This window comes from Palaemon carinicauda, chromosome 30, assembly GCF_036898095.1.
Source record: "Palaemon carinicauda isolate YSFRI2023 chromosome 30, ASM3689809v2, whole genome shotgun sequence".
Classification (NCBI taxonomy): domain Eukaryota; kingdom Metazoa; phylum Arthropoda; class Malacostraca; order Decapoda; family Palaemonidae; genus Palaemon; species Palaemon carinicauda.
The window spans coordinates 86,514,011-86,541,792 of NC_090754.1; the positions used below are offsets into that span (position 1 = coordinate 86,514,011).

Genomic DNA, 27,782 nt, shown 5'->3' on the forward strand with positions numbered 1-27,782 from the left:
AGAGATTGAAGGTATTGGATGACTCTGTGAGTGGCTTTTAGGCAATTTTGGGAGGTGTCTGACCAAATGAGCCAGTCGTCCAGATAGGCTACTACTTGAATCCCTTGATTTCTGAGTTCCTGAACAGCAACTTCTGCTAACTTTGTGAAGATCCTTGGGGCGATGTTGAGCCCGAAAGGCATCACCTTGAAGGAGTAATTTTTGTCCCCTAGGCGGAAGCCTAGATACGGACGGATGTGTCTCGCTATCGGGACGTGATAATAGGCGTCTGTAAGATCGATAGAGGTGGTGACGGCCCCACGGGGAAGTAAGGTCCGCACATGCGAGACGGTAAGCATTCGAAACTTGTCGCATTGAATGGACAAGTTGAGAAGGGATAGGTCTAGAATCACTCTTCTCTTGTCCGAATCCTTCTTCGGGACACTGAACAGCCGACCCTGAAACTTCAGGTGTTTCGTTTCTTGTATGGCGTTCTTTTGTAACAGGTCCTGGACAAATTCGACTAGGTCCGGAGTGGAATGTTGATGAAATCTGTTCGGAGGAGGTCCTTGAATCCAACTCCACCCCAGTCCCTTGGAGATGATACTGAAAGCCCAGGGACTGAACCTCCATTTGTTGCGGAAGGCATAAAGCCTCCCCCCTACCCGCTGCACCTCAGTATTGGCTTGAGGAGTTGCCTCCACGTCCGCCTCGGAAGTTCTTTCCCTTGCGAAAGAATCTACCTCTACCTCTGTTCTGGTTTGAACCACGGTGGTAGCCTCTACCTCTGTTATAACTCTGGGAAGAGCCTTGAGCCTCATAAGACTGGTTAAAGGCTGGAGAGGTGGTGGAGGCACCGGGAAGCTGGCTCTTAGGGAGCAGAACGGTGACATAGTCGTCCGATGAAGGAGCCTGAGAGGTGGAAGGCTGTGCAGGAGCAGCAGGAGATGGAGGAAGAGGCTGACGGAAAACGGACGAACTACTCTGCTGTTGCCGGAACTGGGTGGAGGTATACGGGCGGAGCTTCTTCCTACCCCGGGCTTGGTAATTTGCGGGATCATATTTCCGCTTAAGAGTCAAACCCTAACGGGCTTTAAGGCTCTGATTAACTCTAGTAGCCTCTGCCAAGACTTCCTCCACAAGATCCTCTGGGAAAAGATTTGAACCCCAGCAAGAGGACCGGATAAGTTTATTCGGCTCGTGCCTGATAGTCGCCTCAGCCAGGACGTGTTTGCGGCACCTACGTTTAGCAATAGCAAAGTCATATAAATCGAAATATAGCGACTGCAAAGTAGCCTTATTGAGAGACTTAAAGATACTCTCAGTATCATAAGTTAAGGCTATCGACTCCGTAGACGTGGCCAAGTTCAAAGTTCGACCAACACGTAGGCGGGAATCATACTCCTGTTTAATAAGGGATTCCGGGAGACGGGGAAGCCGTTCACTAAACATAACTGAAGCACAGTCCGCGGTTAGCTTGCCAGAAGTAAAGGTGGTATGGACATTGTCCCAACACTCATTACCTGAAGGAAGAAGGAGGGAGATCGGATCCACCTCTCGGATGGGAGGCAAGGGCTTCTCCTCCAGAGCATATTGGAAAGCAAGCTCTGCAACCTTATTGACGCATGGAGTCACGGTGTTCTTGTCCATTAAGAACATTGTGAAGGAACTTTTATGAGGCGTCAACATGGTATTGGTGCAACCAATATCATTCAGAAACCTAGCCCAAACAGATTGGGCTTGTTCTTTTGGGAAAATGACAGTCTCTTTGGGGACCTTATCCAGCCGAACCAGAGCTTCCTCGGTAAGCCTGGCATAACCATGAAATGGAAATGCGAGACCAGGAGGAAAGAATTCAAAATCCTATAGAGGACGAGTACCAAGACCTTCCAATGTTAACATCCCGTCTGAGAATGGGGAATGAAGAGCCATGCGCCAAGGGTTATTCTTGGTAAACGGCGGAAGCTTAGAGGCATCCGGGATGAGAGAGCTTTGAACTCGCTCCGGAGCACCCTGCTCTAATGCCCCAAGTCTCTGACCAATGTTAGAGAACATCGTGTCCATCTTGGCCTGCATTTCCGACACAATCTTAGATTGCATCTCCGACACAATGCGAAGCATGGCTGATTCGGAAAGGCCCGGGCTAGGAGCAGAAGTGGCGGATTGTACTCCGGGTCGTGAGACTTAGAGGAGGAGCCGGAAGCCTTAGATGACGGGTTTGTATTTGACTTGGAACTATGGGAAGTCTTGTGGGGCTTACGAGCTTTTGGCAAAGTTCTAGATATAGACTTATCTTTGGGGGGAACCGGGTGTGATCGATGAGACGAATCACGGTCCCCAGAAAAACCATGGAAAGAAGAGAGATCAGATGAAGAAGAAAGAGCGGGGCTGAGGATAGGAGTCTCAGCGCCGGTAACACCTGCCTCACTTACCACCCTACCTGCATCCGGATCATCCAACAACATAGGTTCAACATCCAAGTTCATGGAAGCAACATTGTCTTCCAGATCTCCGGGGGCATCCAACGGATCTTGTTCCTGGTCGATGAATCCCGCTATAGTGGCATCAATGTCGGCAATGATGGGTGCCGCAACATGCCTAGCCACAGCGGCTGAAGACTTGGCATTAGGGTAGATCATGGCACAGTAGTCTTCAGATAGGACGTAAGGCTGTTTAGATTTCACGTTTCGGGCAAATCCTCCAACCCACACTTTCAGTGTGGCCCGAGCCGCAGTCTTCTGCTCCGGGGATGCCTGAAATAATAGTGGGAATTACAGAAAGGAAGATTCCCGGCGGTCCTTCAAGACCATAGAAATCTTACTAAATAGTGTATGTATACCAAAAAAGGTAAAATAATTAGAAAGACAACATAGCCAACGGGACTCACCGAATCAGATCCGAGGGTGGTGATGAGGTCAAAACAGACCATACAGTTATCAGGGTGCCAGACCACGATGTCCTCCAGCTGAACTCCGCAGAGGGCGTGAGACCTACATACAGTATGGCCACAAGGCTGGTGAAGAACAGCCGCACAGGCCGTTGTCTGACAATGCACCATCTATAAAAAGAATAGTATATGAGAAACTGTAATTCTCTTAAGTAGGGGCGGGTCCGGAGGACCCGGGACTAAACATAAGTCTAACTTAAGACTAGAGCTTAACTGTAATACTCTTAAGTAGGGGCGGGTCCGGAGGACCCGGGCCTAAACATAAGTCTAACTTAAGACTAGAGTATAGCTATCCATTCCGGTCGAGCCGGGATCATAAAGAAGGATGCAACAAAGAATTAAGACACATGGTGTCTGATTTCCCGGAGCGAGGTTAAGCCCCGGGCCGGGAAATAAAAGTACATCCATAAACCAATACATATAGGAACTCCGGGATAGTGATCTGTCATATATAATCATATATAATCATAGGAACTGTTATAAATTAAGAGGGGGGCGGAACTGTAGATAAGAACCGCCAACAGAACCCGGAGGGTTTCGTATAACATAATAAAAGTGTGATAGGTGAATATAAAATAGGGTGCACCGGGATCCTACTCTGTTGACCGGTGGCCAACCCGTCTAGACAGAGACGAAACCGCCGGGACACCCGGAGGACAAAGTCCATAAACACTGAACTACCCCCTCTAAAAGGAGGGAAGGCAACGGTCCCCTAGGGGAGGGGGGAGAGAAGCCTAGCCACCAACCTAGCGAGAGGGGGAGCTTGGGGGAGGATCACGTGATAAGGAGCAGCAGGGCTACCAACTGACGATTCCCAAACACTACCAAAACAGATCATACGGAGTAATAAGCACAAATATTCATTATAAAAGTAATAGCGTTGAAAAATATATAAATATACACAAAAAATTAGGGCAAGGCATGCAACATAATAAATAAATCCCAAAGGACAACAACCTGATGGCTTATATAATAAAAATTGCCGCCCAGTAACGAAGGTCGGCAAGCCATCTACGATACGTAACTTGATATCGGCCCTAAATATGAACCACAAGGGTTCTAAACGCTAAATAATGAATATCCACAATAAAACATATAAAAAATTTAATTAATAATAAAAATAATACACTTAGTAACACCGCGAGTGAAACTAAAAGCTCTCAAAACAGGAGTACCAACCGTAAGCGGAATCGAGCAAGACCGATATGATCGAAGAGAATAAACTCCTATAATTTAAATATTAAACGATCTAGATTGCTCAAAACACAGCAAAACATAGCTTGGTACTTAACTTAGACGGTGTCTCCTGGGAAACCGATGAAGAAGCCATAATCCAGTGAAAAATAAGGCAAAACACGAGAGCACAAACAAGCGGGTTACCATACAGGCGTGCTAAAAAGGAGTTGGGTTCTGAGCGGATGCAGAGTTGGTGGTGCCGAGTGAGGTTGAACGGCTCTCCTCTATTGGGGTCTTTGTCGTGGATGAATCTAAATAGTGCGGGACCTCTGGATTATACGCCCAATTCTATACCGACACCAATAGGTGAGCGAGCTAGTTAACCTAGCACTCCTTTACATTTTTTCTCTGGTATATTTAGCAGTAAATTACCTAAGAATAAGTGCTAATAGGAGCTTATTCACTGGCCGGCACAGGTTCAAGCCCAGAAATATATATATATATATATATATATATATATATATATATATATATATATATATATATATATATATATATATATATATATATATATATATATATATATATATATATATATATATATATATATATATATATATATATATATATATATATATATATATATATATATATATATATATATATATATATATATATATATATATATAATATATATATATATATATATATATATATATATATATATATATATATATATATATATATATATATATATATATATATATATATATATATATATATATATATATATATATATATATATATATATATATATATATATATATATATATATATATATATATATATATATATATATATATAATATATATATATATATATATATATATATATATATATATATATATATATATATATATATATATATATATATATATATATATATATATATATATATATATATATATATATATATATATATATATATATATATATATATATATATATATATATATATATATATATATATATATATATATATATATATATATATATATATATATATATATATATATATATATATATATATATATATATATATATATATATATATATATATATATATATATATATATATATATATATATATATATATATATATATATATATATATATATATATATATATATATATATATATATATATATATATATATATATATATATATATATATATATATATATATATATATATATATATATATATATATATATATATATATATATATATATATATATATATATATATATATATATATATATATATATATATATATATATATATATATATATATATATATATATATATATATATATATATATATATATATATATATATATATATATATATATATATATATATATATATATATATATATATATATATATATATATATATATATATATATATATATATATATATATATATATATATATATATATATATATATATATATATATATATATATATATATATATATATATATATATATATATATATATATATATATATATATATATATATATATATATATATATATATATATATATATATATATATATATATATATATATATATATATATATATATATATATATATATATATATATATATATATATATATATATATATATATATATATATATATATATATATATATATATATATATATATATATATATATAAAGTTGGTCCTTGTTAATTGCGGTTTCATGCTTCACTGCCAGGGAAAAAAAAATTCTTTGTGATGATTGTTTACCCAACATTAAGAATTTGATTTCTAATAGTTGGCAACAGCATTGGGATGGCCAAAAACAATGCAATACCTATTATATAAAAATTCTCATAAAAATTACGATAAAATTCAAGCCAGGCAATGATTTCAAATAGCCAGTGCCCCTTTACATAGCAAGCGCTGCGTGCCACTAGGCTACCTATCTCTAGACAGCTATTTTTTAAATAAACCGGATTTTGAATAAACTGGTGTTTCATTTAACTGTATCCAATAATAATGCATGAATTCATATTTTAGTATTGTATTTATACTTGAAAACATAACGACTTATAATCTTATGCACTCACTCACTCACTCACTCACTCTCTCTCTCTCTCTCTCTCTCTCTCTCTCTCTCTCTCTCTCTCTCTCTCTCTCTCTCTCTCTTATTTTCTAAGTCAATCTTGCTGAGTCATAACTATCATCACTATAATTATCACAAGTAAAGCTGGCATATTCAGTCTCTACCACGTGGGAGAAAAACAACGCGAGTTCCCCCTACCTGACTCCTGTCGGTCAGTATTCCTTAGCTATTCAATGATGTCTCGTACTTGTTCATTTTCTATAAAAAGCAGTATTCTAATGAATACGAAGCAGAGGAGGAGGATGAACTTGAAGTTAAACTTCTACGAGGTTCTACATGCCGATAACGGCGTTCTCGTGGAGAGAGACGACAGGAACTCAATGAGGAGACAGCATAATCAGGTAATACATCCTTAGATTCTTTTTGGGATCAGGAGGACACCGAAGGAAAGAAGAAGGGTGCCACTCAGCGACGGCAAAACCCACCTTTGATGGAGGACAGCAATGCCTAAGGATTACCAACTCCCTTAAGATTACTATGTTTTCTTCATGACATGGCTAGCAAGGAAATAAACAGCAAACAGGAATGATGTCCAACAGAAACAAGACAGTGGATAATGGAGGGTTTGCACAATTATCAGGAAATGCCTGCAAATCCTTTTCTTCCTTCTAATTATCCTTTGCATATGATTATCTGCCATATTTATCAAAAGAAATTGCAAGATTAAAACAGCCTTCAGTTAACTACCCACTCCTCATTAAAAGTTTTAACGACTGTATCCAGCTTTACTGAAAGCATACACATATTAAAGAACGAGGGTTTGTAATTGTGATTTGTGTAGACTGTAGAAACAAACTCTCATTTCTGATTATCTCTTTTGTCATCAAAACCATGCTTGAAGCATAAAATGCATAAATATAAAGTACAGGAAGATTCACTGAAATAACAATCCCTTAATTAGCTGCAAACTAACCTGCACCTCTAGTCAACCAGCTTGTGGAACAACCTTCCCAAACGCTGCTTTGGCCATTACAACTTTCATTCGTGAGGGGAATTTTACTGCCGTTGGTGTCGTCTTTTCCTTTGGAAGAGGCGAAGTAACTTTCTGTGGACTGACCATTTTCCGGTGCTGGTGTAGGAGGGAACTGTGGGTCCCATTCTAATGCTAGAAAGGGTAAACCTTCACTCTCTGGGTCATCAGGTAATCCTAAAGATAAAGTGTGCAATTTTCTTCTCCCTGAAAAACACAAACATACATAGTACAGTTTATTCATCCTTAAAGGCAAATATATAACTAGTTATTTTCCTGTACTGTATAAAAATCATAAGACTTTATTTTTGTCTCTCAGTAAAATATATTTCTTATTTTGTCTTCACTAAAGATAAAATGCACAGGCTAAATTATTATACAGTACAGCTATGCAATAATCGATACTCTCCATAATGATCTAGGTAATTACAACAATTATTAGATTTTAATGGATAACTTTCCTCAACAAAACATGAAAAGATAATCTAATATGTCACAAGAGACATTGGTAGAATTTTCAAGGATGATAAAAGTAAATGGCAAAATTTATGCATTTCTCTGGATTATGAGACAACACCCAGACACCAACCACATGAAATCACTATCAACTATCAAATCAAGAATTTGAGCAATTTCAGCCTTGTTTATTATACAGTATTTACGGACTTCCTCACCTCAATCTCTTTCATTTGAGGACTCCTATTTGCAATATAATTAGTGGACTACTTTGAACCATCCAAACAACATATGCACGCTTATCTAGTGTTGTTTAATCTTTATTCTAGTCAGAAAAGTTTTTATCAAGAGATTGACTTATAAACGGATTTTGAGCAAAGCAAAAAATCTATTTTTGGGCGAGATAGCCATGTCGTCCTAATGGAAGGTTCCTATAAGTATCTTCCAAAAGGATATTTGACTACAGTGATATTCCCAGAGAATTTACCTTCAGGTCTCCAGAATTCTAACTCCTGGCACGAACATCCTTAAAATTTACGGATATCGCATAAATCAGGGGACGTATATATTGATAAGACACAAAGCAATCTTCACCCCGAAAACCGTTTTCGCCTCGAGGGGGAAGAGTGGCAAATAGAAGGGGAGCCGCACACATTACTACATTTTTAAATACTCCTGCCACATTTTCTCTCCTTGAACAAATAGGCTATACCACTTTACTTTTCTCATCTGCACTAAATCCACACACAATCAAAGCACAAAGACTAATTACCCTCCTTTTCTGTTTCTTTCTTGCAAGATAATACAGTACCATCCTCTTCATAATAATACTGTAGGTATGCAATTGATTCTAATAGTCATACCTTCTCCATCATAAGACTCAATAATACAGTACACAGTATTCTAGACGTTTTATTCCAGCTGTGGCCAAGTTGGGGAATGACCTTCCTAATCAGGTAGTTGAATCGATGGAACTTCAAAAGTTCAAACTTGCATAGAATGTTTTAGTGTTGAATAGGACATGTCTCTTTTTATAGTTTATCTATGAAAGATCTATTTCAATGTTGTTTCTATTCTAAAAATATCTTATTTTGATTGTTCCTTACTTCTCTTGTATTTTATGTATTTCCTTTCCTCACTGGGCTATTTTTCCTTGTTGGAGCCCTTAGGCATACAGCATCTTACTTTTCCAACTAGGGTTGTAGCTTAGTAGTAATATTAATAATCTGCACTTAATCCATACACAATCAAAGCACAAACACTTAAGACCTGCTTTTCTGCCTCTTTCTTGCAATAAAATACTGTATAGGGTATAGAATTGCAAACACTATGCGAATGACCATAGTGCAATGGGATATAACCATTTTCTTTTCCCGGCATCCAACGGAATAAAAAATCACAAATTTCTAAAGTAATCTTTATTTTCCATGACTATACAAACCTGGGTCCTTTCATCGGGAAATGAATTTTAGCGCAGTTGAAACTCGGTCATATGACTTTTAATTTGGTAACAGTAGTTGTCGGTGGTTACCAGCCAGTGATGGGGAAGCTCTGCACCCTTGCCGGTGCACTGAACAGGTCATTTTGATTGCATCTGGGACTTTCAGAGGTGGTGATGGTGGGAAGCAAGTTAAAGGTCTCAGATTTGCCTAGTTTCGCAAAAATACAAATTACTTTTAAAATGATATTTTAATTATAAAATAAATTTTTGAATATACTTACCCGGTGAATATATAGCTGCAACTCTGTTGCTCGACAGACAAAAAACTGTACAAAAAAAAAACTCGCCAGCGATCGCTATACAGGTTGCGGGTGTGCCCATCAGCGCCAGCTGTCGGCCAGATACCAAGCTCCATGTAAACAAAGACTCAATTTTCTCCTCGTCCCACTGCGTCTCTATTGGGGAGGAAGGGAGGGTCATTTAATTTATATATTCACCGGGTAAGTATATTCAAAAATTTATTTTATAATTAAAATATCATTTTTAAATATTTAACTTAGCCGGTGAATATATAGCTGATTCACACCCAGGATGGTGGGTAGAGACCAGTAAAATATGTTTACATTTTATGAGCTAAGAGTTTTTATTTCATTTTAGAAGTTATCAAAATAACAAAAACAAAATAAATAGGTACCTGGTAAGGAAGTCGACTTGTACGATTACTCTGCCTTATAAGTACGTCTTCCTTACGGAGCCTCGCGATCCTCTTAGGATGCTGATAGACCTCTAGGAGCTGAAGTATCAAGGGTTGCAACCCATACAACAGGACCTCATCAAACCCCTAATCTGGGCGCTCTCAAGAAATAACTTTGACCACCCGCCAAATCAACCAGGATGCGAAAGGCTTCTTAGCCTTCCGGACAACCCATAAAAACAACATTAAAAACATTTCAAGAGACAGATTAAAAGGATATGGAATTAGGGAATTGTAGTGGTTGAGCCCTCACCCACTACTGCACTCGCTGCTACGAATGGTCCCAGTGTGTAGCAGTTCTCGTAAAGAGACTGGACATCCTTTAGATAAAAAGACGCGAACACTGACTTGCTTCTCCAATAGGTTGCGTCCATTATACTTCGCAGAGATCTATTTTGCTTAAAGGTCACGGAAGTTGCTACAGCTCTAACTTCGTGCGTCTTCACCTTAAGCAAAGCTTGGTCTTCCTCACTCAGATGTGAATGAGCTTCTCGTATTAACAATCTGATAAAGTATGATAAAGCATTCTTTGACATAGGCAAAGATGGTTTCTTAACTGAACACCATAAAGCTTCAGATTGGCCTCGTAAAGGTTTGGTACGCTTTAAATAGAACTTAAGAGTTCTAACAGGGCATAAGACTCTTTCTAGTTCATTGCCTACGATCTCCGATAAGCTGGGAATATCGAAAGATTTAGGCCAAGGCCGAGAAGGCAGCTCATTTTTGGATAGAAAACCAAGTTGCAGCGAACAGGTGGCTTTTTCTGACGAAAATCCGATGTTCTTGCTGAAGGCATGAATCTCACTGACTCTTTTAGCCGAGGCTAAGCATACCAGGAAAAGAGTCTTTAGAGTGAGATCTTTCAGGGAGGCTGATTGTAACGGCTCAAACCTGTCTGACATGAGGAATCTTAGCACCACGTCTAAATTCCATCCAGGGGTAGCCAAACGACGCTCCTTGGTGGTCTCAAAAGACTTAAGGAGGTCTTGAAGATCTTTACTGTTGGAAAGATCTAAGCCTCTATGCCGGAAGACTGATGCCAACATGCTTCTGTAGCCCTTGATAGTGGGAGCTGAAAGGGATCGTCCTTTTCTCAGGTATAAGAGAAAATCAGCTATTTGAGCTACAGAGGTACTGGTCGAGGATACAGAAACTGACTTGCACCAGTCTCGGAAGACTTCCCACTTTGACTGGTAAACTCTAATGGTGGACGCTCTCCTTGCTCTAGCAATCGCACTGGCTGCCTCCTTCGAAAAGCCTCTAGCTCTCGAGAGTCTTTCGATAGTCTGAAGGCAGTCAGACGAAGAGCGAGGAGGCTTTGGTGTACCTTCTTTACGTGAGGCTGACGTAGAAGGTCCACCCTTAGAGGAAGACTTCTGGGAACGTCTACTAGCCATCGAAGTACCTCGGTGAACCATTCTCTCGCGGGCCAGAGGGGAGCAACTAACGTCAACCTTGTCCCTTCGTGAGAGGCGAACTTCTGCAGTACCTTGTTGACAATCTTGAACGGTGGGAATGCGTAGAGATCCAGATGTGACCAATCTAGGAGGAAGGCATCTATATGTATTGCTGCTGGGTCCGGGACTGGGGAGCAATAGATTGGAAGCCTCTTGGTCAGCGAGGTTGCAAAGAGATCTATGGTTGGTTGGCCCCAAGTGGCCCAAAGTCTCTTGCACACATCCTTGTGGAGGGTCCATTCTGTTGGAATTACTTGCCCTTTCCGACTGAGACAATCTGCTATGACATTCAAGTTGCCTTGGATGAACCTCGTAACTATGACCTTTTGACCAGATGAGCAGGTCCCTTGCGATCTCGTACAACGTCAGTGAGTGGGTACCTCCTTGTTTGGAGATGTACGCCAAGGCCGTGGTGTTGTCCGAGTTTACTTCCACCACTTTGCCTCGAAGGAGATACTCGAAGCTTTTCAAGGCCAGATGAACTGCCAACAGCTCCTTGCAGTTGATATGCATGCTCCTCTGACTCGAGTTCCACAGACCTGAGCATTCCCGACCGTCCAGTGTCGCGCCCCAGCCCAAGTCCGATGCGTCCGAGAAGAGAACGTGGTGGGGAGTCTGAACAGCCAGGGGAAGACCCTCTCTTAGGTTGATATTGTCCTTCCACCAAGTCAGACAAGACTTTATCTTTCCGGAAATCGGGATCGAGACCGCTTCTAGCGTCTTGTCCTTTTTCCAGTGAAAAGCCAGATGGTATTAAAGAGGACGGAGGTGTAGTCTTCCTAGTGATACAAACTGTTCCAGGGATGACAGCGTCCCCACCAGACTCATCCACAGCCTGACTGAGCAGCGTTCCTTCTTCAGCATCTTCTGGATGGATAGCAGGGCTTGATCTATTCTGGGGGCTGATCGTCTTGTTGTTCAGCAACGTCCTCATCAGATAGTTCCTCATCCGAAAACTGATGAGGAAACGGCAACGGAGTGGGCAACGTATGGCTCGCTGAGTCCGGTCGCACTGGTGCATGCGTGACGGAGCCGGACGCAACGTCATGGAACTGCTGCACAGTCTGTGAACTGTCAACAACCATGGGTGCGCGAGGAAGCACAGCGTCCACCCGAGACTGTCTAGACCGTCTGGGTTGTGCAGTCAACACCATACCAGGTTGCTGAGGTTGACGCACCGCGTCACAACAAGTCACCTCTGCTGGTTGTTGAACGTCCTGAACGTCAACAACCACCTCCGAGCGTCGCTTAACGTCAACGTGCGGCTGGCAACCCACACTGGGTCGCATCGGTGGAGGAACCACCTCCACTGGTAGACGCGAGAAGGTTACCTCAGCGTCAACAGGACGCACAACCAACCGGTTGGAAGGTTGTTGGCCAGAAGGTTCGGCAGCAACCTTCTCCGCATTAAAGTCCTCTATCAAGGACGCAAGCTTGGACTGCATGTCTTGCAGCAAAGCCCATTTAGGGTCTACGGGAGCAGGTGCGGCAACAGACGGGGTTAGCGACTGAGGCGGTACTGCTTTCCATCCCTGAAAGCCTTGTTTATGCATGACATAATTGTACAGCAAAACTTCAAAGACTCGAAAACAGCTGTGAAGTTGACCTGTAAAAAACTTGGAGCGTCTCCTGGCCAGGCGCCAGGGAGAGTCTACGAGATTTGAGAAGTCTATCTGGGCAGAGGCATGAACTCCCAAGCCGAGAACTTCTTTCGTGTCATATCAGACTCTCGCTCTATAAGCCAGTTTAAAAGAAGGGAAGGCAAAGGCTGTATCCCCCAAACTCCTCCTGGTGATAAACCAGTCGCCTAGCAAACGTAAAGCTCTCTAGGAGAGCGAGAGAGCACTAGCTTATAAACAACAGCTTCGAAGTAGCTAGGCCTAGTGTAAGCTCTGACGTCTAGGCGAACGAGGAGCAGCAGTTACAAAAAGATCCGGACAAAGATCCTTAAAAAAATCATCATGATTTAATTAAAGTCCATAGAGGGCTAAGCAGCTTTAGGCTCCTCTCCGTCTGACAGAGTCCTCAAGGGAATATCAGTAGGAGGGGGAACAGCAACTTCCTCATCTACAGGAACCTTGTCCGATAAAAGCCGAGTCTCAAGCAAGGGTGAGACCTACCGTGGTGGCAATGCTTTACAAGCAGAGTCCACACGCACTGGTGCATTAGTAGCGGACCAGGACGCAACGTCATGTAACTGCTTGACAGTCTGTGAACTGTCAACAACTGAACTGTCAACAACAACAGGTGCGTGAGGACGCACAGCGTCCACTCGAGACTGCTTTGACTGCCTAGACTGAGCAGTCAAAACAACTCTAGAATGCGGAGGTTGACGCACAGTGTCAAAACAAGTCAACTCCGATTGTTAGCGAACGTCCTGAACGTCAACAGGAGCATCAGCAAGAGGCCTAACGTCCAAATGTGGCTGAAAATCCACACGAGACCGCATCGAGTGTGGTTCTAAACAACCTGACTGACGTGACTTAGCTACGCCAACGTCAACAGGAAGCACAAAGGAACGTTAGGTTGGCTGAAAGCCAGGATATCGATGAGATAAACGGCTAGACTCAACGGACTAATCGGCAGAATAGTCTTCCATAAGGGAGGCAAGCATATTCTGCATGTCTTGCCGTACAACCCATTAAAGATCAACGGAAATGGTTGTGGTAAGAGACGAGGGTAACGTCTGTGACCGCAACACTTTGCCAACAAAAAAGACTCTCGGAGTCTGTGTTACGCTTTTGTTAGGCGGCGAGCAGTTTTCCGAGACTGCATAGGGTCAGAGCTGTTCTAATGGCTGCAAGCAGGACGCTGGACCTGTCCTGAAAGGACTGACTTTCGCTTAAGGGCTTCGAAACCTTATTACCGGTTTCTTATGCGAAAAGCCTTCGGATGACGAGGAGAAAAAACGTCTCTCTCGCCTTATGGTAGGGGAGATCTTGGTAAGATACACCCGATACCATAGAGGGAAACGTCTGTTCGTTGATCAAGGCCTCTCGAACCCATAAGTCGTTCGACATTACTTCTCCCCTGGGTTTGGGAGCTTGGAAGAGGTCCCGGACTAGGTGAACGACAGGCACGAACAGACGAACCCTTGGACGCAACACTGTAACACTTAGCGCAATATCACTTTATCACTTCGATTTTCTGTTTTGCACTTATTTCACTGAAATCGAGACTTTTACTGATTTCTACCTGAAGCACGCAATTCTACCCTCATCAAAAGGTAGTAATTGCGAAATCAGTCGTATAATGCAAGCTCATTAATACCAGCAAAAAACAGAAAACATATTTTAAGATAAAAAATTCAGTGGCTGGGGAAGAGACTAAACACTAGTTCCTTCAAAACTACGTTTTCAATCCCTAACCGCACATAGCCTGGGGACGAGAATAAACTAAAAACGTTTTATCCTTTCTCCCCGTACCGAGACTAGGGACGAGAGCAACTCGAGAACAACGTTACCCGCTTGAACGGAACGTTTTCTCTCCTCTCTCTCCCTCCGTCTCTATCTCTCTCTCTGTCTTTCTCTCTTGATTTCGCACCTAAGAGAAGAGCCCAATTACATTTCGTCAAAAAAACATGTTATTTGACCAAAGGAAAAAACTGAAAGGTTTTTCAATTAAAAAGTTCCTTTAAAATAGAATTTAAAACATTTAAGCTTTGAAAGAAGAATGAACAAAACGTCAGAATCGATTTACTCTTTCTGCAAAGTGAAACCGTGATACTCTCTCTCTCTATCGTAACGATAGAGCGCAAACTGCGTAGTATAAATAAACTAAACGTTAGTTCATCTTTGAAAATAGTACGAAGACTATTCAAAGAAATTCTTTCATAAAATATTTATTAAAAATATTCATTTAAAAGGTTTTAAATCATTAGCTCTTTAAAAGCTATTTACGATTGCAAAGGGCTCAACGTTGTTTAACTTCGGTTTCCAAGATAGGACCGCCTACTCTCAGGAAAGGTCGCATATAAACAAAACATTAAAATTTATTTTTTATGTTTATTATAAATGGAAAGTTAATCGAAGAGGCCTAATAAAGGCGGAGAGATAAAAAATATATAGAGGAAAATCTATAATTAAATTATAACGTGATAAGATAATTACTAAAAGCCTAAACACACTTCCGTCTAAGGGAAAGGTCGGCCATTTAAGAGTCAAAGAAAGTCCATGCTCTCTTTGTCACCAAAAATTAAATCTATCCAAAACGAGTTCAAGAAAAAACACCTGCACTGCGAAAGCTCAAACCAGAATATAGTACTTCACCAAAGATGATGGGAAAAACTCCAGGTTTCAACAGCGAGTAAAGTACGTCTTGTCGACACGTCGACAGAGAGAAAATTGAGTCTTTGTTTACATGGAGCTTGGTATCTGGCCGACAGCTGGCGCTGATGGGCACACCCGCAACCTGTATAGCGATCGCTGGCGAGTTTTTTTTTTGTACAGTTTTTTGTCTGTCGAGCAACAGAGTTGCAGCTATATATTCACCGGCTAAGTTAAATATTTAAAAATTTGTGATTTCTTATTCTGTTGGATGCTAGAAAAAGAAAATGGTATTATTCTACAAGAATACAAACGGTCGTTACTTAACCCCTTCGCTACGATGACGTGACACGTCAAAAAAATGCCTGGTGGTACAGACCATGACGTCATTATCATCATCATCATTAGAAGCTACAAATGTAAAGCGATTGGAGGTTAAAATTTCCCGTATATCCTACAAAAGATTAAAGGCCATGGTCATGTATCCCACACACTTCACACAAGAAATTTCACTAATATCAGCCCCTCCTCTTTCTTTCTTCAGCCAATCAATGAAGTCTTTGGGATTCTAGCCTTTATTTCTGATTGTGTAAGAACTACTTTAGTCTGTTTTGTTACCATATAACATTACACCACCCTCTCTAGCCAATGGTGACATTCCATACCTGAGGCATTACTCAAATAATCCCGACCCCAAACTTACGAGACGTAGGGATCCTCAAATCTCACCCCACATCTAACCATAACACTTGCGGTTCTAGCACTTATTCATGATTATGCAACGTCTATTTTAGTGTACATTACTATGTTGGCATTCTTGTTCAAATCACAGAGAAACTACTAAGAAGCATTCTTCAATTCTCCGCCTCTAACTCCAAAAAGTCCCACCCAAACCGTAAGCAAAAAGTTTTACCAGTTATGCATGTTGTTGACACACGAGGAAATTTGCTTTTTCTTATTATATTCCTTTATTATCAACTATCATTTCTACAAAATATCATCATCTTCATGTGTTATATATTTCATATTAGTATTCTTCATTGTTTTCATGAGTAAAATTTAGCCTATTGTCATTATTTCCATTTATTGCCATTCTACGCAGTATTTGTCATGTTTCCAAACCTGTGAAATAGCCAAAATAGGAATGATGCATTCCATAGAGACAGTCCCAAACTAGATGGAATGACCAGAACAAACAAACTTCAAGGCAATCATAGCTAGTGAGAAACAGTACATGGAGGTAGACATCTGTCTTTGACCACAGCTTAAATCAAAGTAAAGAAGATATGGGTGAGCAGGGGGGTACTTCTCCCTGCTACCACTAGTACCGACCAGACGGTTGTTGACACCTGTTAAAAGTTTTTATAGTTGTATGCCAGCTTGCGCCGTTATCATCATCCAATGTAAAGAATGTAGGGTTTGTATTCTTGTGTAGAAATAATTAACAATTAACAATTATAATTAATGTACACTTTATACATTTAACAATGTTAAATTTTTGAAAACATTAAAACAGAAAGACAGTTAGCTGATTTCCTGAATGAAGTGGAACTACAGTGTTATACTTAACAAAACCAATACAGTGCTAATAACTCCATTCACCTGAGGGATGAGAGTCTGACATGGCTCCGAGTAACGAGGCACTATCCTGTGATGGCGTACTTATGTCAATGTCTTCCTGGCCGGGAGTCGGAGGTATCAAGACATCATCATCATCGTCATCATCCTCATCTATCACCTGACTGAGACTTGCTATTGCCCACTCATCAGCCATCTAAGAAAACAAGTAATGTTAAGAATTTCACAAAACATCTTGATCAAATTATATGAAAATTTGTTTTTAAATAATTTGTATTTTTCCTAACTATATAAAACCGAGTCCTTTGGTAGAAGTATGCTTCAAGTTTGGCTGGAACTTTGGCTATCATAATTAATAATGAGGAGTCGGTAGTTACTGGTGGGTGGCAAGGAATCAGAGCCCACAGACGGTACACCAAGTAACCACTTTGACCTTCAACCAGGGCTTGCGGGGTGGTAGAGGCGCGAAGTAAAACTTAAAGGGCTCAAGTTTGCATAGTTAGATAAAGTACAAATTACTTTTAAAATTTGTGATTTGTTCCAACAGTAATACAAACCCCCATGGTCTTCCACTGTCTTGGGTTAGAGTTCTCTTGCTTGAGGGTGCACTCAGTCACACTATTCTATCTTAATTCTCTTTCTCTTGTTTTGTTAAAGTTTTTATAGTTTATATAGGAGATATTTATTTTAATGTTGCTGCTCTTCTTAAAATATTTTATTTTTCTTCATTTCCTTTCCTCACTGAGCTATTTTCCCTGTTGAAGCCCCTGGGCTTATAGCATCCTGCTTTTCCAACTAGGGTTGTAGCTTATCAAATAATAATAATAATAATAATAATAATAGACCCATAATTAGTAAAAAAAAAAAAAGAAAAAACATACTTTGTATTTCTTTAGTAAAACCAAAGATAGAATAAATATTGATAATATTTATACTTCACTTAACCATGACCTTATCTATGAATCAGAGTATCCACAGTCCTCATCAGGCACCATCAGAAAGAACAATCAAACAGGAGTTGAAAAGGAAATGATGAAATAGGGATTTATTCAAGATTCTGGTATTGTGTGGTCTGAAAGTCACTTGCAATCAAAACACTCCGATTTAGCTAATGAAACTGCTTAATATTTTCAAAGAATGCATTAAAATATGCAAAAATTAAGTAAGTGCTTTGAAAAAATGGTTGTTGAACACAGATCTTTATTAAAGGATCCTTGTCTGATAACATTTCAACAGTCCTTACAGGCATCGACAGAATTTTTGGGTTGTTATAACACAAAGGAAGAAGATCCCAGGCATGGCAATATGCGGATGATAGATCCGTTTCTAGCAAACATTGAAGCTTGAATGATAAAGAAAGGCTCATCGATCCATTATGGAACAATAGTCACAAAAATCCAAATTCTAGACATCCTTATCAAGACCTAATTTTTGGCTCGCCATGAAGTGAAATCCCTTCAATGAGTGAAAAAAAGGAAATTTCTTTTTTTATTAAATCTTTAACAACATAATTGTGTGAAAAGACATTTCCATCTGTCACAGAAATTAAGACTAGCAACCGATCTTGGAATAACACAAAATGGGCTCTCCGACTTGCAGTAACATAATTGGAATCAAAGCCCCACAAACTTATTTCAAACAAGCAGGAGTAAATATCACACAAAAATGTGTAATACTTAAATAAACTTCAAATTTTCATTTATTTTGTAATAATTAAACTTGAACTTTATATTAAATACTTTCATTTAATATTGATACAACATAAGTTCTCTGATTATTATTACCTTCGCCAACCTCGTTGCGGCGAAGGTTATGTTTTGATGGGCATATGTTTGTATATCTGTGTGATTCTGATACACATAACTCCAAAACTATTTGGCCGAATCTCATGAAATTTGGTGGGATGGTTGGCCATGATCCAATGACAATTTGATTTGATTTTGGGATTGATTGGGTCAAAAGTCAAGGCCAAGGTCACAAAAAGGTAAGAAACAAATCACAAAACACTAAAACTATTTGGCCGAATATCGTGAAATTTGGTGGGATGTCTGGCCACGATCCAAGGGCAATTTAATTAGATTTTGGAGTGATTGGGTTCAAAGGTCAAGGTCACATAAAGGTAAAATAAAAAGTCTTTTGGCTATATCATGGTCAATTTTTATCTGATTTGCATGAAACTTGCCAAAATGTGCATAATTCAATTGGCTATCTAGTGATATAAAACATGATATAGTAATGTCATTGCCCTTGTTTGTGTATTTATTTGTTTGTTTGTCTGTGTGTTTGTGATTTGCATAATTAAAAAACTATCTGACTGAATCTCATGAAATTTGGTGGGATGATTGACCATGATCCAAGGCCAATTTGATTAGATTTTGGGAATGCTTTGGTCAAAGGTCAATACCAATGTCTCGAAAAAGTAAAAAAAGCGTACTTTTGACATATCGAGGCAAATTTTTATCCGATTTACATGAAACTATCGCCAAAATGTGCCCAATTCAGTTGCCTGTCATGTGATATGCGTGTTTTGGGATCAAATGCCCACAGCAACGTCAGTTTAATTTTTTATGGTCGTGACATAAGTGGTGGTTGTGAAGATATGTGCTTTACTACTGAGTACCCATTGTAGTTACAGTATATAAATATATAAACCATCCTTTTATTTTTAAATTCATGTTAGTGGTCTGCCAAATTTGGAATTATGCATTTAGTGGTCCATGAAGTTGGGAAGGTTGGCGACACCACCACTGTTGGGCTGGAAGCTTTTCTCATCTGAGGAAAGGGCTTGCCACCTCCCTCAGTCTGTGTACTCTGTCGTCTGATGGAAAAACTTTCAGAAGTTTGGTGTCTTTTACCATACCCAGGTATACCAGTCTTTGAGAGGGAAGCAGTGATGACTTCTTGAGATTTATCATGATCCCCAGATCCTGACAAAACTCGAACACTCTGTCTCGGTGTTGAAGGAGGGTCGCCACCGAGTCTGCTAGAATCAGCCAGTCATCGAGGTATCTTAGGAGACGAATGCTGATTCCATGAGCCCAAAATGGGCAAACAATCTAGTTTTAATAATGATAAGGGGTTTGTGTGAAAAGTCTTAATTTTTTGTAAGTTAGGAAAAATACAAATTACTTATATTTGTCATTTTTATCATTTAATGAGCCTCAAGACCCTCATAATGTTTTAATCTGTTATTGTTTCTCTTAACAGGTAATTGCAATAATGCCTACACTCAGTAGGGAGTCAAGTAGAGGCATAACGATTTATCACCTTGGTTGATCGTGAGGAACATTTCCATTCTAATCCTATTGTATTTCAGATATCTTGTTACTGGTCAACCTGAAAAGATTAGTTAATGATTCGTCGAACCTCCACCCATAAACTGAACACATTCAGAATTCAAATGTTCTGCTAATAAGTGTGGCTTTTGTAACCTGTTTTATACGGAAATATTTGCTACTTCTTACCAGTTTTGTAACAGTGGTCATTATCACCTGTGAAAAAATGTGAGATGCTTGACAATGAATATGATTATTTATTCAAAGTTGGTCATAATGGAGTTGATGATCCCAACAGGAAATCCTCACTTGACAGAGGTAGAAAATAGCCTCCTATACCTAACACTTAACTTGTGTTGTTTGTGAACCATGATTTTCGTCTGGACCTGTAAAATGATGCTTGTGAAGAATCTGTTTATTCTTCCACTGAGTTTGCAGGAAAAAGAGGACAATTCTATGCTGCACACACATATGTAATAACATTATTGAACTTTCGCGAGTGATGTTTTTTCACTAAATAACCTGTCCCTGATAACTGATTAGATGGGAATGGCCAACACGTGAACATTTTTTTGTCTTTCTGATGTAAAAGTGAGGCTGTGGGGACAGGTAAAATATGTAACATTATTTTACAATCTCTTTGATCCTATCTGCCAAGGTAGGCTGGTGTAAACTTTTATGTCTGGGTATTTAATGTAGCGGTGGTGTTTCTGGGTGAGATCATTGGACCAACCAGGAAAATGCAATGTACACTGCTGAGTTCATTATGGTACTATATGTAGACATCTGTAGCATGGCTTTTGGGAAGTTAAATGGAGTACTGTACTGTATTTGATATTTTGCCAAACCTTTTGATTGTAGCACTGAGGAAGCCTCTGAAGCTGTTGAGGAAATATCACTTTAAAAAAATTATGGTTCAGAAGAAAAATTTAAGTAACAGAGTTACCTGTCAAATTACATTTGAATTTAGCCTAAATATACATACTTATGCTGGTCTTTATTTATACAATTATGCAGATTAAATATTTAGAGGATTGATTCCTCAAAGACTCTGAATGGAGATATCTTAGTCATTCCTTCTGGTTTTGAAGACCTGTAGTTTTTCAATTATTGTACTTTTGTGTAGTGGACGTTGGAATGTGGTCAGCATTCGGACATTTGGTAGTCTGCGTGCTACATTTGGCCACAGTCCGCAAACCACTACATCGTGAAGACCTAAGGTGCTGTCGAAAGAAAAAACACAGCACTTAGAACTGGCATTACCTGCCCTCGAGTATGATCCGAAGATGGATAGATTACGATCTAGAAGTTTGCTTCTTTGAGGTCCAGTGTGCACATGAAGTCCTGAGGCCTTACTGCTTGAATGACATGTCTGAACAGAGTTTGTAGAACAACCCCCCCACCAGGCAGGTGAGAGGATTGGTCCCCCTAGCAGGAGCAGCCTCTGCTGCTTTCCGTTCCACCCTTCCCTTGCCTGAAGGGTTTGGAGCCCTTTGGATCTTTGGGAGGAAAGGGCTGCCTTAACACCTTTGAGGACCCTGCAGTCCTACTGGTCGAGGGTTTGGTGGACTGCGACGGTTTCTTGGGAGGTGGAGGAGCCTTCCCATAGGGTCTGGTCATCAAGCCCCTGTGAAGGAGGGAGTCCTTGGTGGACTTCCTCCAGTCCTCAGCCACCCTCTTGACTTCTTCCGGCTTGAAGAAGGCTGTATCGTCAAAAGCAGAGTTCCTGAGCCAGGGTAGCTCAGCCTTAGGAACTAGTCTGTGAAACCTTTCAATCACAGCATCTTGTCTCTTTAGAATCCCACCTGCCCATAGGTTAATAACCTGGTGTGAAAGGAATTCCAAGGTCCGAGTGCCAGACATGAGGAAGGTTTCCGTGGACCTCCTTGTAGTCTCCTTGGACCAATCCTTGGTACGTACAAGGTGGCCCACCGATCCTAACCATAGATCAAGCCACGAAGCAGCTTGCAAGGCATACTTTGTGACAATCTCCACGTTGAGGATCTCGGACGCCGAGAATGAGGTTGAGCGCCTAGAAAGTCTCTTATCAGGATCTCTTTTGAAGAAGCCCCTACCAAAGGATCCAGAGGTAGCGCCAGAAAGAGCTCATCAGCGATCTCGTAATACCTCCTCTGTTAGACGAAAGGAGGCGGGAGGAGTTTAGAGGATGAGCCCACGCGAAATGAGGTTGAGGAGCCAGCGATCTGGGAAGATGCCTTCTTCCTGGCAGCCGTCAAACCCCTAGACCAGGGCAGGGCTGCACTAGTCTTAGGGGGTCTTTGGGTTCCATGCATATGGTCCAAGACCGTACCCTTGCCTTCCTGAGGGGTTGTCTCCGGGTCAGTAAACCCTCTGATAGCACTCATGTAGGCTAGGACTTGCCACAAGACATACTTCGACTCTCTACGCTCTGCTTTTGAGTGGAATTTTGGACTTGCTACCCTAGGGAGATGGTCGTCATCAGAGTCCAAATCTTCATACACCTCGAACTCACAACGATATGAGCCTGAGGTGGGTCGAGGTTGTCAACAGAAGGATGACTCACGAAGTTCCTACCACAGATCTTCTGGGCCTCTCTTGCATAAGAATATCCCGTGCCCTAGAGTTCTTAGAAACTGTCTTAGAGTATTTAAGACTCCCTGTAGGACAGCAAATACTCCTCCAGCATGAAAGGTCTGGAGGATGCCCGCTGTTCCTTAGGGGCCTGAACATCTCTTGCAGGAGGTTCCTCGTCTTCCGGAGGTGGTCTGAAGACAGGTCTTAGTTCGGGTGGAACTACAGTACCTCGATAGGCAAAGGCCTAAAGTAGGGCAGAGGGGAGATCTCACGAGGAGAGCTTATGTCCCTGCTTGAACGAGGGCGGAGTACATTTCAGCTTCCTTCTTCTTCTTTGCCATCATGACAGGTGTTAATTCCATGTGGTTGAGATCCTGTCCGATTCCCAGGGGACGTCTTGCATCTCCCCAAAGTCTTCCAATGGTAGCAAAGAGCAAATATGGTTCTGGGCACCTGGTGGAAACAGGCTGCCTCTTGGGGTCAGTCAGAACACAGAGGAAGATGAGAAAGAAACATACTTCTCCAACAGAATCTTTGGAGTAGAGGACATAGCAGACCTCTGCCTAGATGGAAGTTGCACTGGCTGGAACGTGCCTACCATCGCTTGCTTGACGGTCTTGAAGAGGTTGTCAAACCAAGATGGCTGCTCTCTTACAGATGACAGGTCTGAGGTGTCCTTGTGGAGGCCTGAAGGTGGAGAACGCTTTCTCGAAGGGCGTTTTCCCGGAAGAAGTGGAGATGGAAGGGGAACGGGCATCTAGAGGTCCTCCTTAGTGACCCTCCATGGGCAATTCTTAAGCGGGAGATGGAGAACGTAGAAGACAAGGCAGACAAACAGGTAAACAGCGAGAAGACAAGCATCTAAAAGGGAATTGTCGATGCACAAGGGAGCGGCATGTCTACGAGCGACGCGATGGAGAGTGACGTGTTGGAGAGGGACAAGCTGGCGAGAGACGCGTTGGCGGGCAACAAGCTCGAGAGCTTTGCATAAGAAACCAATGAGAGGTAGTGTGATGCGATGGCAATCAGCAAGCATGAGAGAGATGATGAGCTGGATATCGACGAATAGGTGATAGATGCGCTGGCGGGCGGCAAACAGGAGAGCGTCGCGTTGGTGATCGTTGAGATGGTGAACAGCATCCAGGTGAAGGGCGAGATGACGCGAGGTGCACCAGAGATCACTGAGCATGAGAGCATCGTCTGGTGGGAGATCGTTTAGTTGGATGAGACGGCGATTGGCGTCGTGGAAGTCACGTCCTGAAGAACAACGAAGCTGATGAAGAACGCCGATCATGGAGACGCATGATCACGTGAAATACAGCGAGATGGCGAGCATACAGCTGGTGAGAGACAATTATCCACTTAGAATGACAGTCAGCAGAGCATTGAACACGCACCGGTGAGTGATGGCCACGAGCAGGAGAAAGACTTGAAAATCGCCAATCTCGCGAACTGAAGCGCTGCCTGACTGAGGGCAAACACAGCGGACTACAGTCCCTGAAGGACGAAGAGATCCAAGGACGGCGGGAAGACTCGTCGTCAACAGGAGGTCGTCGATTAGAAGGCGAACGGGTGTGCTGGTCATGAGGGCGAACCAGACTGGCTGGAACAAGAGAAGGCGAGAGATGGGCTTCACACACAGCCAGAGCATCAACAGAGGACAGGGGGTCAACCTCGAAGGAACCAGGAGAAGAATCCCTCTGGGCAACCCGCTGAAGAAGTTCCAGAAGAACCTCTTTGGAAGGATGCCCAGCCACACCCAGCGACAGATAAGCCTGCAGAACATCTGAAAGGGAGAAAAGCTTGTCCGAGGGAAGGGACAAAGGTGCTTCTCTTGGGGAAGCAACAATGTCCCCAGAACCCTGAGGTTACCCAGGAGTTAACTGTTCTATGTTCCTACTCGACTGTCCCTCAGAAGAGACAGATCGAGCTGGAGCTTCGATAAGAGATCGGAGGGTGAGAGAAGTAGTATGAGGTATCTTCGCCCTTGAGGAAAACCCCAAAGGCAAAGAATCTCTCTTAAACTTCTTCTTTTGCCGACGCCCAAACTTCTCCCACTCCACACGACGCCCTACACTCATCGCAGGTGGAACCCTGCTCTCAGCAACATCCTCTGCAGGTCAGACACAGAGTGGGTGTAGGTCTCGAACAAAGACATGAAGGTGCCGCAAGATCGCCCTTCAGGCCCCGGACAAGTACGTATGAGGAACGTCAAAGAGAACACTCACACCTGAAAAGAAAAAGTAATGAAAAAGCAATCATTTGTATTACCAAGCCTTTGAAGGGAGCAGAGTGCAGACACGCCCGTTCTCCTCAAGCCAAAAGATAAAAAGTGGCGTAGTTTCATTGTGCGAGTAAGAAGGGTAGCCAGCAACCCGCTGGCTACCCCTCATCAACACCGCTAACTAGCGGTTGGGTGGTTGCCACCTCGCATTAAAGTCTTAATTGCTAGTTTTCCAGCTTTGCCAAAAGAAAATCCCTATAAAATAGCGTGTTTTGTTTAGTGTCGGAACAATTCATTTTTAAATGAATGATTCAACCTTGAACACTAAAAATTTGGGTAACAAGTAAAAAATATTTTTATTTTATTCTTTCAGGATTCAATCAAGTCTGAATAAGGGTAAATTTTCTTATACCAGTTAGTTTCTGTTAATACCTTTTTAAAACAAAGGCTAAAAATTTCCTGGAGCAGCATCCAAACTAATTATAGCCATGAGCCACCACCGAGTAAATTATTTCACAATACGATCCGTGTAAACATTGCGACGTTTTGCCACATTATTGCTTTGAATATCTTATAAAATAAATTTTGATACCAGTTTCATGCTTGAGACTTTCCTACAACTACAATTGGGCTTTGTGAATTAATGTTTACCCATGCACCATTTAGATATCAACAACGCACATTACATCCTCATTGGGTTAAGGAAAATGTAACCAATCTTGTTAGGAAACCATAAAATTTATGTTTATCCACTAACCATTAACAACAATCAGTGAAAACTAACATTCCAACCTAACCTAACCTAGGCAGTGTCCTCACTCGTCAGGTTAAGCTAACAAAGGATGGCATGTTCTTACACTAGTAAAGTATTTAGAAACGGCACACGGGTAAAGATATAGTATGACAGAAGGTATTCCCCATATGACCGAGTAATATAGCCCATAGAACATTTGCCATTAGGTTATTTCAGTAGCTGCCACAGCCTGAGAGCAGAACTCTATTGTTATTGTTTCTCCTTTTTCTAGCGATTCTTCTTCTTCTTGTTATTGAGTAGTCTAATATCAAGTGTCACTAATGATGTCTCTCTCGACAGGTTTAACCCCTAGCCCGGTTTGATCCTTGGAAAAGCAGACATATCAATTATCAGTTAACCAACCCTTAAAGTGGTCAGGATCCCTAGAAATAACCCCAAAACGTAATAATATTCATTTGAGCCTTGTCCTAACAACCCTACGACCACCCACTACAACAGACTACCTGAGGCTACAGGCCACTGGCCTAACCCAATTGTTGACTTCTGCAGCGAAGCACACAGCTACCGTTATCTACCTTTTCGGGGGTTCCTTGGGGGAAGGTTCGACGTCAGATATATTAAAATCCTTTGAGGGGGTTAAAATAAGACTCGGCTGTGGCGTTCGGGATGGAAGTGTGACGGGAGTAGCGCGCAATGTCTGTGAGTCTCGCAATGACAAGTTTTGTTTTGATATGGCGCGGCGACGGCGCCTTTGCGGTCACGTGACCTCTCTCCCTCACCTGTCTCAACAATTGCTGATAACCAGGTTGGGAGGCAAATCGCCATTGACATTTGTCCCCTGAGTAGGATTGCTAAAAGGATTAGTTTTTTACTCTTCAATTTAAACAGCTATATAGGCATTCTTGTTGACATACGGCAGACCTCAGTTGTTCAGAGATTCTGTTATGCATTGTTTTATTGCTTGCACGGTGCAAATACGCAAGGGTTTGGTGCTAACTTCTATCGTTCATATATACATACTTTCGTACACTTGCAAATTCATTATATGAGAGATTCGCTCATGATTAGATTTTACAGATATGAAATCATGAGAGAAATCGTAGACGACGAAGCGGAAGCCAGCACCAAATCTCGAATATTATATCGGAGTTCGATCCACGAGTCTACGAGATATGAACAATTCTGTGATGAAAATTGTATGTCCATTTGGACCAGATATGGAATAGAATAAGTTCCAACGGAAGAATAAAATACCAGATTGAATTATTACAACATCCATCGCTTACGAACATTCACAACAGGGAATAGTAAAAGCAAGGCCCATAGAAGAGCGTGCATTGTATACCCGCTGATAAAAGGGCATTACACCGAAGACTATCTAACGTGTGCTTTCCAAGTGTAGCAAATACTATATTATATCAATAAAATCACTTCTTTTTCAAGTTTGATAATTTTTAGTTAAAACTTTCACACACATCAATATATATATATATATATATATATATATATATATATATATATATATATATATATATATATATATATATATATATATATATATATATATATATATATATTCTGAGTTGGGGTACCTTAAACTTGTGAATGAGTTTCCGTATCGCCATGATCAGGAAAGTTGGTTACCTGTAGGCGATCAAACGGAAATTTCCCACCATCACCAATCCACACTGGCCATCGTAGTGATGAAAACTAGCCATACCCTAATTACCGAAACTTGAATTGACTTGTCTG

General features: G+C 40.8%; 1 protein-coding gene across 2 annotated transcripts in view; it reads right to left on the reverse strand.

The window, feature by feature from the left end:
- LOC137623335 (TP53-binding protein 1-like) overlaps positions 1–26,801 on the reverse strand; it is a 315,782-nt gene extending 288,981 nt beyond the window's left edge. Inside the window, exons 1-3 of one of the 2 annotated variants that reach the window (XM_068354144.1) lie at positions 26,606–26,801; positions 17,246–17,417; positions 7,214–7,477 (exon numbers count right to left, since the gene is read on the reverse strand). In XM_068354144.1, coding sequence (XP_068210245.1) covers positions 7,214–7,477; positions 17,246–17,417 — 436 coding nt within the window. In that variant the 5' untranslated portion in view covers positions 26,606–26,801. Of the gene's footprint in view, positions 1–7,213; positions 7,478–17,245; positions 17,418–25,708; positions 25,818–26,605 lie in introns of those variants that run through there. The other variant, XM_068354143.1, reaches the window with a different exon arrangement.
- Positions 26,802–27,782: the final 981 nt, after the last annotated feature.